At 39.5% G+C, this 13,718-nt stretch overlaps 1 protein-coding gene across 7 annotated transcripts in view; it reads left to right on the top strand.

Moving 5' to 3' along the window:
• The window catches only part of TTK (TTK protein kinase), a 100,678-nt gene that overhangs the window by 35,621 nt on the left and 51,339 nt on the right, over positions 1-13,718 (top strand). For 6 of the 7 annotated variants that reach the window (XM_089530861.1, XM_089530864.1, XM_089530860.1 and 3 more), the window contains one exon: positions 12,899-13,036. In XM_089530861.1, the coding sequence (XP_089386987.1) occupies positions 12,901-13,036 (136 nt within the window). In that variant the 5' untranslated portion in view covers positions 12,899-12,900. Of the gene's footprint in view, positions 1-3,303; positions 3,425-12,898; positions 13,037-13,718 lie in introns of all 7 variants that reach the window. The other variant, XM_089530866.1, reaches the window with a different exon arrangement.

Below are 13,718 nucleotides of genomic sequence, written 5' to 3'. Positions count from 1 at the left end.
CTTCAGATTTGTCTAGCACATGCCAGAACATGTCTTATCTCTGGTGCACAAAACCATCTATTTGATTAAGTCCACTCCATGAGTATAACTAAGTTGTTTACTGTTTGAACAGATGGTATACTATGATGGAGCCCTGGGAAAAGCATTAAAAACTCCCACTTCTTATCTGAGTGTCAGAGGATGGAAGAGCTTCTCTCAGGCTTTTCTCAGAGTGCAGAACAGGGACTGGAGTGTAATTAGTCAGTTTTGTCACATTATCTCCATTTGTTCCATTTGTATGTGGTTATCCAGAGTGCTTTCCTGTGCTCCCTCCCTGCTAAATAATATGAAGTAGGAGCTATAAATGTAGGAGTGGAAGCTTCCTTCCCAATCTCACGTGGGAGAGACAGAACCTCTTGTATTGTTTTTCAAGAAGTTATCCTTTTTAGATCAATGCATTGCCTTGGTTTGAAAGAGAGGAATTCTTCAGCAGCATTCCAAAATGAGATTGATTTATATTGGTTGAGAATGCTGTGGGGTAGCACAGTGCACCAACATGCTGATGACATTGGATTTCTATTTGTTTCCCCAAACCTTAATTGACTGATTTACTCTGGTCTATCATAGAACTTGCTTGACAAGATTTATTCAGAGACAATTTGCCACTGCCTTCCACTTAGGTGGAAAGAGTGTGATTTGCCCAAAAGAACCAAGTACCGGTAGGTTTCAGTGACTGATGAGACCACTTTAACTGCCCTGGCTTAGTGCTAGGGAATCCGTCGAATTGTAGTTTGTTGTAGCACCAGAGCTCTCTGACAGAGAAGGTTAAATGTCTCACAAAATTACAGTTCCCAGAATTCCCTAGCATTGAGCCAGGGCAGTTATAGTGGTCTCAAACTGGGTTATTTCTGCTGTGTGTTTTAGACCAGAGACATGCTGATATTCAAAGCCCCAAATAGCTTCTGATGCCAATTCTTCTACTCTAAAAAGGATATGACATTCATAGTTTCACTGCAACAGGGAGGGGAAGGTTTTTTCTTTGCAAATGAATAGCACAAGCAATATTATGCTCAGCTGATAACAGTGTAATCATATACACGATCACCATATGTGGGTAGAAGATAGGAATTAGGCTGGTCACCTGAAGAGGAAGCAAGTGACAGACTTAGACAGACCATTAGTTTCAGAGAATGAGGGTGTGGATGACTGAAGAACACCTGTTCTTATACTGGCATGGGAGCCAGGATCTTGGATGATGGTGGTTAGGAAGTCATCCCTCTCCTTCCACCACCATCCAACACAGAGACAGAAGTGGAATGTTCACATTTGGGTCTCATATTGTGATACCCATTGGAATCCCAAGGAGTTGGTTTGGAGGTTAAAAATCTGCTTGTCCTAGTTTTTCTTTCCCCCAAAATCAGAAACTAGGGTCGATCAGACATGTCTGTCAACAGAGAGCGTGGGCCAAGTAGAGAAGAAAGCTACCTTTGTGGATTATTTGATATCTAGTGCACAAGTGAAATATATGATTCTATCCAGGTACATCCCTGAGTGCATTTTAAACTGGGATGGGTAGCTTCGTGGAATCTGAAAACCATGAGAGATGTGTTGGTGGCTGCACATTCAGTCCTGATCAGGATCAGTAGTGGAGGTGATTTACTCTTTTAGCAATGGTGATTCCACTATCTTAATGGCATTTATGGAAGTAAAGAGAGAGAAGTTAAAGATTTCTGCTCCTTTGGAATCTTGACCAGGAATGCTGAGGAAAAATTCAAACTTTGGACAAAGAGATACAGTGATATGATCAAGTTATTATCAAGAAAGTGATCCCTAAAAGTAGAGAGGCAGCATAATGTAGTGGTTTGGATGTTGACTCTGGATACCAGGGTCTGAATCCCTGCTCAGCCATGAAAGCCCATTGGATGACTTTAGGCAAAAAACAAAACAAAACAAAAACCACTCTCAGCCACACAGAGCCAAGAAAACCCTGTTAGCTGTTATAGATTTGCCATAAGATGAAGCAGCCAACAATATTTCTAATACTGTACTCCATATTAAACAAGCTTGTAAAATATGGGCTAGACAAGGCAACTGTAACATGGATTTGTAACTGGCTGACCGACTGAATGCAAAGGGTGCTCAACAATGGCTCCTTTTCATCCTGGAGAGAAGTGACCAGTGGGGTCCCACAAGGCTCTGTCCTCAGGCCAGTTCTATTCAACATCTTTATCAATGACTTGGAGGACAAAATTGGGGGAATACTTATCAAATTTGCAGATGACACCAAATTAGGAGGAGTAGCTAATACTCCAGAGGACAGGATCAAGATTCAAAATGACCTGAACAGACTAGAAAACTGCGCCAAAGCTAACAAAATGAAATTAAACACAGAGAAATGTAAGGTACTGCACTTAGAGCGGAAAAATGAAAAGCACAGATATAGGAGGGGGGGCACCTGGCTGAATGAAACTACGTGTGAAAGGGATCTGGGAGTCCAAGTAGACCACAAGTTGAACATGAGTCAACAGTGTGATGTGGCAGCTAACAAGGCCAATGCGATTTTAGGCTGCATCAATAGAAGTATAGTGTCTAGATCCAGGGAAGTAATAGTGCCACTTTATTCTGCTTTGGTCAGGCCCCACCTGGAATACTGTGTCCAGTTCTGGGCACCACAATTAAAAAAGGACATTGAGAAACTGGAGCGTGTCCAAAGGAGAGCGACTAAAATGGTGAAAGGTCTGGAAACCATGCCCTATGAGGAACGACTTAGGGAGCTGGGGATGTTTAGCCTGGAGAAGAGAAGGTTAAGAGGTGATATGATAGCCCTGTTTAAATATTTGAAGGGATGTCATATTGAGGAGGGAGCAAGCTTGTTTTCTGCTGCTCCAGAGACTAGGACCCGTTGCAATGGATGCAAGCTGCAGGAAAAGAGATTCCACCTCGACATTAGGAGGAACTTCCTGACAGTAAGGACTGTTCAACAGTGGAACAAACTTCCTCGGAGTGTAGTGGAGTCTCCTTCCTTAGAGGTTTTCAGACAGAGGCTGGATGGCCATCTGTTGGGGATGCTTTGATTGTGAGTTCCTGCATGGCGGGGGGTTGGACAGGATGGCCCTTGTGGTCTCTTCCAACTCTACGATTCTATGGTTCTATGATTCATATTAGAACGTAATGCCTCTGTAGATCTGTAGTTCCCTAAAGGACACAATACTGTCAGATGAGTGGTTTCCTCAGAGCTGGTGTCCTGCAAATGAATGATTTGTAGCAGAAGCATGAGATTTGACGGAGACAAACATACACAAATGCCTTATTTATATCCTTCAGAGCTGCATTCCTCTCACTGCTCCTTTGGAGGGAAGCACCAAAGAGCTGCCACAACTGCCATTTTCCCACCCTGGCCTTCCAAAAAGTCTGAAACAGGACCACGGCAAAGAGAGTAGAACAGGTTGGTGTTTATTTTAGGTGCTCCCAGGATAGGCTAAGCTCTTGCCTTTTGCCATTCTACTCAGAGAAAGGGGTGGTTCATTTTTTATCAGAGTTACAGTACAGTACATTGACCCATGGATAAGTCGACCCAGGTATTTTCGGCTGATGTTTGGACTAAAATTTCTAGACTTATATGTGAGTGTATACACTATTCTTACTGCTTGTTTCCTGTCTTCTAAATTGTTTTCAGTCCATAAGGGGGCTTCTCTTAATATCCTCTGAGTGCTACAGTTGCTGAGGAGTCTTTATCAAGTATGGGGTGAGAATCATATGGTCCTCCAGATGATGTTGGATTGCAGTTCCTGTCAGTCCTAGCCACTATAGCCAATAATGAAGAACATTGGGAGTTGCAATCCAATAACATCTGGAGGGGTAGCAGTGGTATTTTGATCGGCCTGACTTCACTTTGTTTGGCAAAACACGGTGTTAACCAGACAGAGAAACAACAAATCTGGTTAAAATTGCCCCAAGTAAAGGGCTCAGTGAGGAACTATTTCCAGTTTCCTAGCATCTGGATTCTCAGTGGTGGATTTCAACTAGTAGATGGAGCTGAGGGGGTAGAAGGAGCTGCCACCATCGTGTCCTTGTAGCCATGGAAGACATGTGATAAAGCATCTCCACCAACAATTTTAAAAAGACAATATTCAGATCACAGTAAGCTACTTCCCCTGGGGATCTAGGTCAAAAAAATTTCTAATTATGTAACTTTGCTTTGGCATGTTAGAAGGTCATTTGGGAAGTAGGGAAAGTAAAGAGAAATGTGGGAGACGTATATTGAAGAGGCTGATAACTAGATAACTTTGTTCAGTAGCAAAGATAAATTAAACCATCTTCTCTGCAGTCTCCTTATCCTTCTTCAAAATGCCTTTAATTGCATTGATATCCAAGCAGCTAACTGTCTTTCTGGCTGGCTTCCTGGTCTTCTTATTTTTAAAGATGTTTTACATTGTTTTTTTATGCAGTTAGTGATAAGCTGTTCAAAATTCTTTTTTGCATCATAAATATTCTGCTTGCATTTCCTTTGTGCAAGTTTATGTTCTTTCACATTCACTGCATTTGAACAAGACTTCAGTTTCTGAGGGAAGCCTTCTGATTTCCTACTTGATGTACTTGTCAAATTAGGGTTTACTCCATGCAAATTTATGCTGTAGGATGTCTGTGCTGCAGGATTACTTATGATTTTTGTAACAGCATGCTAAGCATCTTGGAATAAAGAAAAGAGAGTGTTACTGGGATATGTGCCAGTTTAGTTTTTAAAAAGCACTTGCTTGGTTCCAAACTTTTGCAAGTCTGTATTTGTTCAAGATGCTTATATCGCTTGAAGGCAAGGGAGTGTATTGTTTTTTAAAAAATTATCCAGTACAATCAGTGGAATAAACTGAGCTAAATCCTTGCTTGGCTTTGGGAGAGGTTGTATAACTTTCAGATACTGTATTGTAATTGCAAATGACTGAGTCTTGCTCTCACCCCCACGAGTGAGATTTGGGGAACTGAGTCTACGGTATAGTAGTACGTATGTTTCTTAATTCTCCTTATGTGAGAGTATGGGAAACATTTGATTGGTAAAGGTATATCTAAGTGGCCAGCTATCTGCAATCTTGCTCCTTTGGGATTAATTTGAAAGGATTATTTAAGATTGTTTGTTCCCTTAGACTGTGATGAATTTTTTGCTGTATGAGTGGTGTTCATAAATGTTTGAAAGCCAATGTGGGAGCTTACCTCCAATTGTGCCATTTCAAGGTGCAGTGGAGATACTTTTTATAGGATTGTGGTAGGCTTTATGACCTTTGCCAAGCCAGAACTGAAACAATTGTGCACACTACTTTCTTAGCCAGCATATTAAATTCGTTCATAACTGCCTAGAGCAAAATAATTTTTGGCTAAATCCCAGAATTCAAGACAGAGGTAAAAATTACCTTTGATCTCCCAGTAGATCTGGGCAGTACCTTCAGTATCTAATGCAGACTGCTCAATTTGTGACCCACCAAGCTAAACTTAGGCCCTATACAGACAGGCCAAAATAAAGCGACTGCACCGCCTCCAAATGGGGTGGCGTGGAAGTGACGTAGTGGAGCCGTGTGAGGGCGCCTGGGGCACCCTTTCTGTGGCCCCGGAAGGAGCTCCATTTCGGAGCTCCTTCCACCTTTGCATCGCTGGGTGCAGCCTTTACATGGCTGCGCCAGCGACACAGAGCAGAAAGGGGCCAAGCGGCCCCTTTCTCCTCCTCCCCTTTCCAGGCCGCAGGGAAGTGGCCTTTTGCCACTTCCCCACAGCCTGGAAAGCGGTGGATCGGGGCCTCAGAGGCTGCCGTTGTGGCAGCTGAGACCCTGATCTGGCGAGGAAAGGGCTGGTTACAGGCACGCCCCAAACGGGGGGTTCTGTAACCCGCCAAAGTTTGTATACACAGAACTATCAGAAAGGTGTCACCATCTCAGCTACATATGTAAAAGTTTGGTTTTAGGAGCATGTTAGATTAATCCCTAACTTGTACTGATTTAAGCTTTCAGTCTTTTGGTAATAAAACATCAACAGAAGCATTTTAAAGAAGCATTCTCTGAAGATGCCAGCCACAGATGCTGGTGAAGCGTCAGAAACTCTTCTAGAACATTATTATTTATTATTATTATTAACCTTTATTTATAAAGCACTGTAAATTTACACAGCGCTGTACATACAGTCTTTTTAATTGGACGGTTCCCTGCCCTCAGGCTTACAATCTAGAAAGACACGACACAGAGGGAGTGGTGGTGGGGAAGGGGCATCTCTAGTAGGATAATACCACACAGCCTGAAAAACCCACAAAAACTATGGATGCCAGCCATGAAAGCCTTTTAAAGATATTTATTTGACCTCATATTCATAATACTTTCCATATTAGCCATTTGTTCTCATTCAACATGAACCATAATCCATTACATGGAAGCACATGTAGAGATCCTTATACTTGTGTATAATGTTAGTTGTGAATGAAGGATCAGCAGATTAGGAATCTAATCAAACAATGACATTTGAAGAAAGACTAAAACAGGATCTAAAATCTTTTGCAGTAAAACATCAGTATAAATAGGCAGATTATCTTCAAATCTATTATCTTATAGCTTGGGTCCAAATTGTGTGTAAGCCTGTATTTTCCAGTATGAGCTTTCCCAGGCTCATTGGTCCTAGAGGGGAGGCTCTTCCTTTTTGTCCCACCACTTTCCCAGATGTTTGCTGAGCCTTCTTGGTGGCTACTGCAGGCTTCGGAGTGAAATCCTTCTATTCTGGCAGGCTTTTAGAAATGGTTTGCTAGCCTTTTTGGTATAGTAACAGAATGAGAGAATAATTCTAGGAAGCGTCATAATATAATAATAGAATGAGAGAACAATTCTAGGAAGAGTCACCATTTGTAAATTCAGTGAGTTTGTCTATGTCTTGCCTGGTGGTAGAAAAATTTGTCTCAGGAGCCAATCAGTCTAGACATTTCTGTTCCGCAATGTCAATGTAGTTGTCAGCTGGAGAACTATCAACCCATAGAGTAACTGCTACACTCCATAACTGCTACTGAATTGTGACTCTTACAAATAACTTTGTATTGACATGTTGTAGTTATGTAGAAAGATCCAACAGGAAACAGAATTCTAAGGTTTCATCTGCACTGCAGAAATAATCCAGTTTGCCACTACTTTAACTGCCATGGCTTCAGTGCTGTGGAATCCTGGGATGTGTAGCTTATGTCACCAGAGCTCTGACAAAGAAGGCTAAATATCCCACAAAATTACAATTCCCAGAATTCCATAGCATTAAACCATAGTAGTTAAAGCAGTGTCAAACTGCATTATTTGTGTAGTGCAGATACAGCCTTAGTTTATTAGTTATTTTATATCCCCCATTCATTACATCCAAGAACTCAAGATGGTTTACATAGATTTCCTAGACCGCACCATTTCAGCAGACAGATCTGTTAAGTTCAACCAGTTTACTGCGCCAAGTATCTTCAGACATTATCCTGAATTCCTTGGGTTTAATTTCTTGTTCTCTAAACTTAAAAAAAAAAAAAAGGTGGGAAGAAGTAAGTTGAATTCTTAAGTCAAAACCAACAAAAAGAGAAAGCAACAGCCTACTTTGTTGAACAGTGATTTGCAAACACTTGTTACAGTGCAACAGAAATGTACTGTGCTGTTATTGTATCCAGATGCCTAATCTTTCCATCAGTTCTAACAAAATACTGATTTCAGTTCTTAATGAAGTTATAATCTTTGTATTTTTGTTGTAACGGATATTACTCTTAACAATTTCCTCCAGTTCTGCAATAAGTGTAAGGCAAGAGACCAATTTTCCTAGGCCTTTAATATGTTACCTTCAAACCTGGGTATGTTGAGATTGTGGGAATGAAGCAATAGTTCTAGCTTCTGTGTGAGATGCTCCCTTTTGTATAAAACTGTAAAGCTGATGAGCACCTATAAACAGCCACACCCCATGTGGAATGCATTACCATCTATTCACAATTTCACAGGATTTGCTGCAGAAACTAAGTTACTTGCTTATAGAGCATAAGAAAAACTTAGTTTACTTTGCTGTTAATCTGGGAGTCAAAACCAATTCACACTTTCCATGTAAAATCTTACACTCTGGAAATTATCTTCGTGATAACCTAGACTTTCCTGAAGGAAAAAACCTAAATGCAAACTTAATTCTTTTGAAGTTTTGTATAATCTAAAGAGAAATAAACAACATATAAATATATAACTATACTATTTATAGAGAGGAAATTTTTAAAAAATAGTATTTCAGAGCTCAAAAACAATGCTGCAGGAGCTTTTTGTAGCTGAAGTAGAAAGACACAGTTTGCTATTTGTCTGCAGGCTTCAAAGCTATAAGGACAGGTGAGCAAGTTTGAAATTGTTGATGTTTTTAGCATACACTGCTTGGATACATGTATTTAATGTAAGTTTGAACCTAATATAATGCAGTATGAATTTCCCTGGAAGAACAATGGGTGAGTGAAATCATTTTGGTACTTACTGCATCTTCTGGCTCTATTCCTGCCATAGATAGGCCACTATTTGTTAGAGCTGGCTCTGAAATGAATTGTTCTGCCTGGAATGATGAGTTAAATGGTTGTTGAACATCTTTGTAAGCTTACCAGAAAGGAAAACAAGATTAGGTTTTGAGAATTTAAATCAGAAATAGCTTATTTAGAGAGAGGCAAAACAGCATATACAAGAAATATGGAAACTATCTCAGAAGAGCAGGGGAAGGAGTAAGGATAATGAAAGACAAAAAGGACCTGGAGTAAGTTATTAACTTACCCTTTCTAGGACAATATGAATGGATGATATGAGGGGAAATACTTTTCAGTAGATTAAATCCAAAAAATATAGGGAAGAGACATTCACCAGAGCAATATGTCAAGGACATGGGTATATTGGATTTTTCCAACCAGTATACAGTAATTCTGAAAAAAATGAACTCCCACCTGGAAGTTTCAAGTTCATGTCTAGCAATGTGTCTTCCAGCAGGCCTTGTACCAAAAACATCTGAAGCAGAATTACATTGTAAGACAGAGTGTGCAAAGAAGAGTTGGACTGCAACTCACATCACCTCATTCTAGTATAACCAGTGGAGAAGTGCTGTGAGTTAAAGTTGAATGACATCCAGAGGGCTGGGTATAAAACAGCCTGCTGGATGTCTGCTGAAAGAAGTGGTGATTCCACGGCTACTTTCTGAAAAGAAATTTGCTCATTAATGCTTGATATGCCAGCTGGTACTAAGTAGGGAAATTTCAGAAGTGTCAATCAATGAGGTTGTTTGCCCTCATTGCACTTGGGTATAAAGATACCACTCTCCTTTTTATGGTGGATAGTCAAGACCTGTTGCCTTGAGCTGCTGTCACTTCCCAGCTTCAAACAGACAAAATAAGAATGCTGAGTTAAGGAAGTTACTATAAGAGGTATGCCCCTTGTATCAAGTAATGTGATAAATATTTGGGATAGGGTTGTGTTCAAAGAACAAAACATGGAGGAAGGTTTATTTGGAGCTCATGTTGCTAAGGTGTTAAAGTTTTAAAAAACAACCGCTGGACTTGTGTGTGAAAAACTGGGACCCTTGCACTGAATTTTCATCACAAGTGTGTGCTCTTGTCGGCCTTCTGCCATCCGGTTCTTAACTAATGGAAGTGTTTGCAGTTTCAGTATTCCCTGCTATTGTGAAGGTTTGATGTAGTGAAGGAATGAGTGGTTCCTGAAAACTAATGCAGAACATTAAATTAGATCACAGAATTATTGGGTTGAGGACATTTTTGAAGAAAATCAAGGAGCAATCCCTGGTATGAGGAAAACTGTGTTTATTAACCAAAATGTAAATACAGCTCCCTTCAGTTATACATATCTTTTAATGTAGTTTGCAAAAAGGGAGCATATTCCTGCTGATCCACCCCCGCCACCCCGCTCTACTGTATTGGTGCTGAAGGTCTCTAGCTGGGCTTTCTGGGTCAAATTTTAAGGATTTTAAATCAAGCAGTCTGGGTGTGTGGAAAAGGTTTCCTGCTTCAGATCTGCAGATACTATTATTATTAAACCTATTATTATTATTATTATTATTATTATTATTATTATTATACTGTGAGTACAGACCCATCAGGCATAGTGCTGTTCTCTCACAGGATTGTAACTGGGTGAGAAAAGGTTTAATAATATATTAGTATCCCTACTGTGCTATTGTAGTAATGCAATTCCTTTAAATCTTGAGATGCCGCAAAACTAACAAAATGCTCCATGGTAACTGAATAGTTGAAGAAGTGAGTTCACACACTATTTCTACTTTTTTAATGTCCAATTTAAAGAAAAGTGTGTAATTTATTATTTGCTTCCAATTCCGCTTTGGTCTATGACAACACTGTCAAACAGTTTCCTTGTACAATTTATCCAGAGGAGGTTTTACATTGCCTTTCTCTTAAGAAAACAGAGTATGACTCGCCCAAAGTCACCCATTGGTTTTCCATGCAGAGTGGGAATTTGAATCCTGGTTTTCCAGAGTCCTACATGATGAAATAATTATATTTTGTTATTGATACTGAGGCTCATAAGAAAAAGAGTATTTTACTGAGTATTTTCTAGCAAAATATAGTTTGAACCCATTATTTTTTTAAAAAGAAAATGCACATTTTCCCCCTAAAGACAGACTGCTTTGTATACTCTTTAATTTATCCCCAGAGGTCCAGATTAACATGATTTGAGGGTGGACAAATGTGGCAACTCTTTAGGGTGGCTTTATACTGTTTCAACAGATTATAGGTGTTGCAACCTCTGTTCTCATTTCAATATGTCATAAATAGATTGTTAACTTTCTGTTCTGCCAGCTGACTGGCATATGCATGTATAAACGATTGTGTCACATCCTCAGAAAAAGTTACTGAACTGGCTTTGTGGAAACATACAAAGTATTGTATTTAATTTAAAAAGAAAACTCAGATATCTGTTCTATATCTGGCCTATAAAATAATATTTTCCTAATTTAATGTCAAACTTAATATTTTAAATAAATCATCAACAAAACCCAGGCGCATGAAGATTGGGAAACAGAGAGCCAGCCTATGTTGGATGTGGTTACATTCATCCTGAAGATGCAGGTCCACAGAATGGGTATACTGGAATCGTCTCTGACACTGCATGCTTAGGTTTCTGTGGTGGCTGGTAGTGTATTTGCATAGTTAAAATTAGTGCGCCAGCTATGTCTATACCTTGGCCATCTGACTTGGTTGCAGTGACACATGCCTTAGTTGCATCGCAGTTGGATCAGTGTAATGCACTCTGTGGAGCTGGCTTTGAAGAGCATTCAAAAACTTCAACTGGTCCAAAGAGCTGCAACCAAATTGCTAACTGGGGTTAGTTACAGGGAGCACACGACTCCCTTGTTGCTATGGCTCTACTGCTGCCAGTCTGTTTCTTGGCTCAATTCGGAGTGCTAGTTTTGACCTATAAACCCTGTAGGGCTCAGGCCAAGACTGTTTAAAGGCTGTCTTCCCATATGAACTTGCCCAAACTTTAGGATCAGCAAGGGAGGCCTTTCTCTCTATGCCACAACATTCACAGGCATGGTTGGTGGGATTGCAGGAGAATGCGTTCTCTGGCTCCACTCATATTTTCATAGAATCATAGAGTTGGAAGAGACCACAAGGGCCATTCAGTCCAACCCCCTGCCATGCAGGAGATCACAATTAAAGCATCCCCGACAGATGGCCATCCAGCCTCCGTTTGAAGACCTCCAAGGAGGGAGACTCCACTACACTCCGAGGGAGTTTGTTCCACTGTCAAACAGCCCTTACTGTCAGGAAGTTCCTCCTAATGTTGAGGTGGAATCTCTTTTCCTGCAGCTTGCATCCTTTGCTCCGGGTCCTAGTCTCTGGAGCAGCAGAAAACAAGCTTGCTCCCTCCTCAATATGACATCCCTTCAAATATTTAAGCAGGGCTATCATATCACCTCTTAAACTTCTTTTCTCCAGGCTAAACATACCCAGCTCCCTTGGGGAACTCTCTCCCCAAGTAAGTTAGGATGGATTCTTTTTTGCTTTCCTTTCTTTAAGACCTCCCCCCCCCCCCCAGCAAGCCTTTGGAAACTGATTTTAACAAAAAGAGGCTTTTATGATGCTGTACTGTTTTTAATCTATTTTAAAGTAAGATTTTAATTGGTTTTAATTCTTTTATTTAATACTGTTTTGTTTGTCTATTTTGAATGTTTTTAACTGTATGTGTTTTAATTTACAGTTGGTCCTCCGTGTCCATGTATTTTTTTACCCATGGATACAACCATCCACTGTTTGAAAATATTTTAAATATATCTATAAATTCCAAAAAGCAACAAACCCTAATTTTGCCATTTTATATAAGAAACACCATTTTACTACACCATTATGTTTAATGAGACCAAGGGGCCACTTATTCCCTATCTTTTTGTAAGCACCCTTGAGTCCTAGCCAGGGAGAAAGGTGAGAGATAAATTAAGTAATGTATGGATGGACAGATCCTTTTGATTTCAATTATTTTCCAGTATGTATGATTAGGTGTAATAAACACATTAAACAAGCAAAATTTGGTTTTGTTGTTTGGTTTTGTTTAACTACATAATACAGTGGGCCCTTTCCCTCCATGGGGGTTCGGTTTCAGGGCCTTCCCCACAGATCTGAAAAAATGGAAGCTCAAGGCCATATGGGCAGCAGCATGTGTACACCTGTGTTAACTACCCATGGACATGCTAATATGGAGTGGGGAGATCCGTGGGAGATCCAATCAGTGGATGGTTAACTCACCGGGACGGTGGGCCCACTATATAAGGATAACTCTGGCCATAACTCTTGGCAAGAATGATATTGAAAGAATCTGTTTTTTAAAATCTTTTTTGAAAGCTCATGATTTTTAGATGACTATTTTTTACTTAAATTTGACTTTTCTTTTTCTAGAAATGCAGGAAGAAAATTTAAGTGAAAAAGGCCTGTTTGTCGCTTCTATTATGAGTAGAGTTAGAGACCTAAAAAGCAAATATAAAAATGAAGACAACATTACAGATGAGCTTAATAAGGTATCAGCGGATACAACAGGTATGTAGTATTTTTCAAATGATTAACTAAATAGTAAGAATTGTTTCCCACAATAATTCATGTTTACCTTTAAATAATTGTCCCATCATTGTGCTTTTTTATAGTGAAGCATCTTGAATGGGCTAATTTCATTATTTATTTATTTATTTATTGAAAGTTTATTACAAATACATAAAAATATACAAATATCACAAAAAAGACTCACAAACACAAAACCTTTGTACACCTTATATGTACAGAAAAATGCATCATTTAAATTGTCCTTCGCTGTCACAATACCAATGGTTCCTAAAGTAAGTCTCTTTCAAATAATTTTATATCTGATGGTGCATAAAAGGTTGTAGCTTCCTGCTATTACAGTTTAACCTGGTTATCATGACACTATTGGGTTACTATTTTGTCATATAGTTCATATTTCTTATTCTAGTTCTTGTTTTCCAAAGAAAAAAATAATAAATTGAAATAAAGAGAGATACTGCTGAACAGGGGATTTTTCCATTCCTCCAAGTGAGTTTTGCTTAGCGACTGTTTAAGTCCTATTACCTAAAAAAATAAAGAAGTAAATATCTTTCTTTACTTACAATATCTGCCGTAATACCTTTGTTTCATCTGCTATTTAACAATTTCCACATGTTTACAATGAACTGCATATTATTTACTCAATCACCAGTCTTTCGAAAGG

Source organism: Sceloporus occidentalis, unplaced genomic scaffold (assembly GCF_023333645.1).
Source record: "Sceloporus occidentalis isolate IW3139 unplaced genomic scaffold, rSceOcc1.0.p SCAF_6, whole genome shotgun sequence".
Lineage (NCBI taxonomy): Eukaryota > Metazoa > Chordata > Lepidosauria > Squamata > Phrynosomatidae > Sceloporus > Sceloporus occidentalis.
This window is presented reverse-complemented; position numbering and strand designations above follow the sequence as displayed.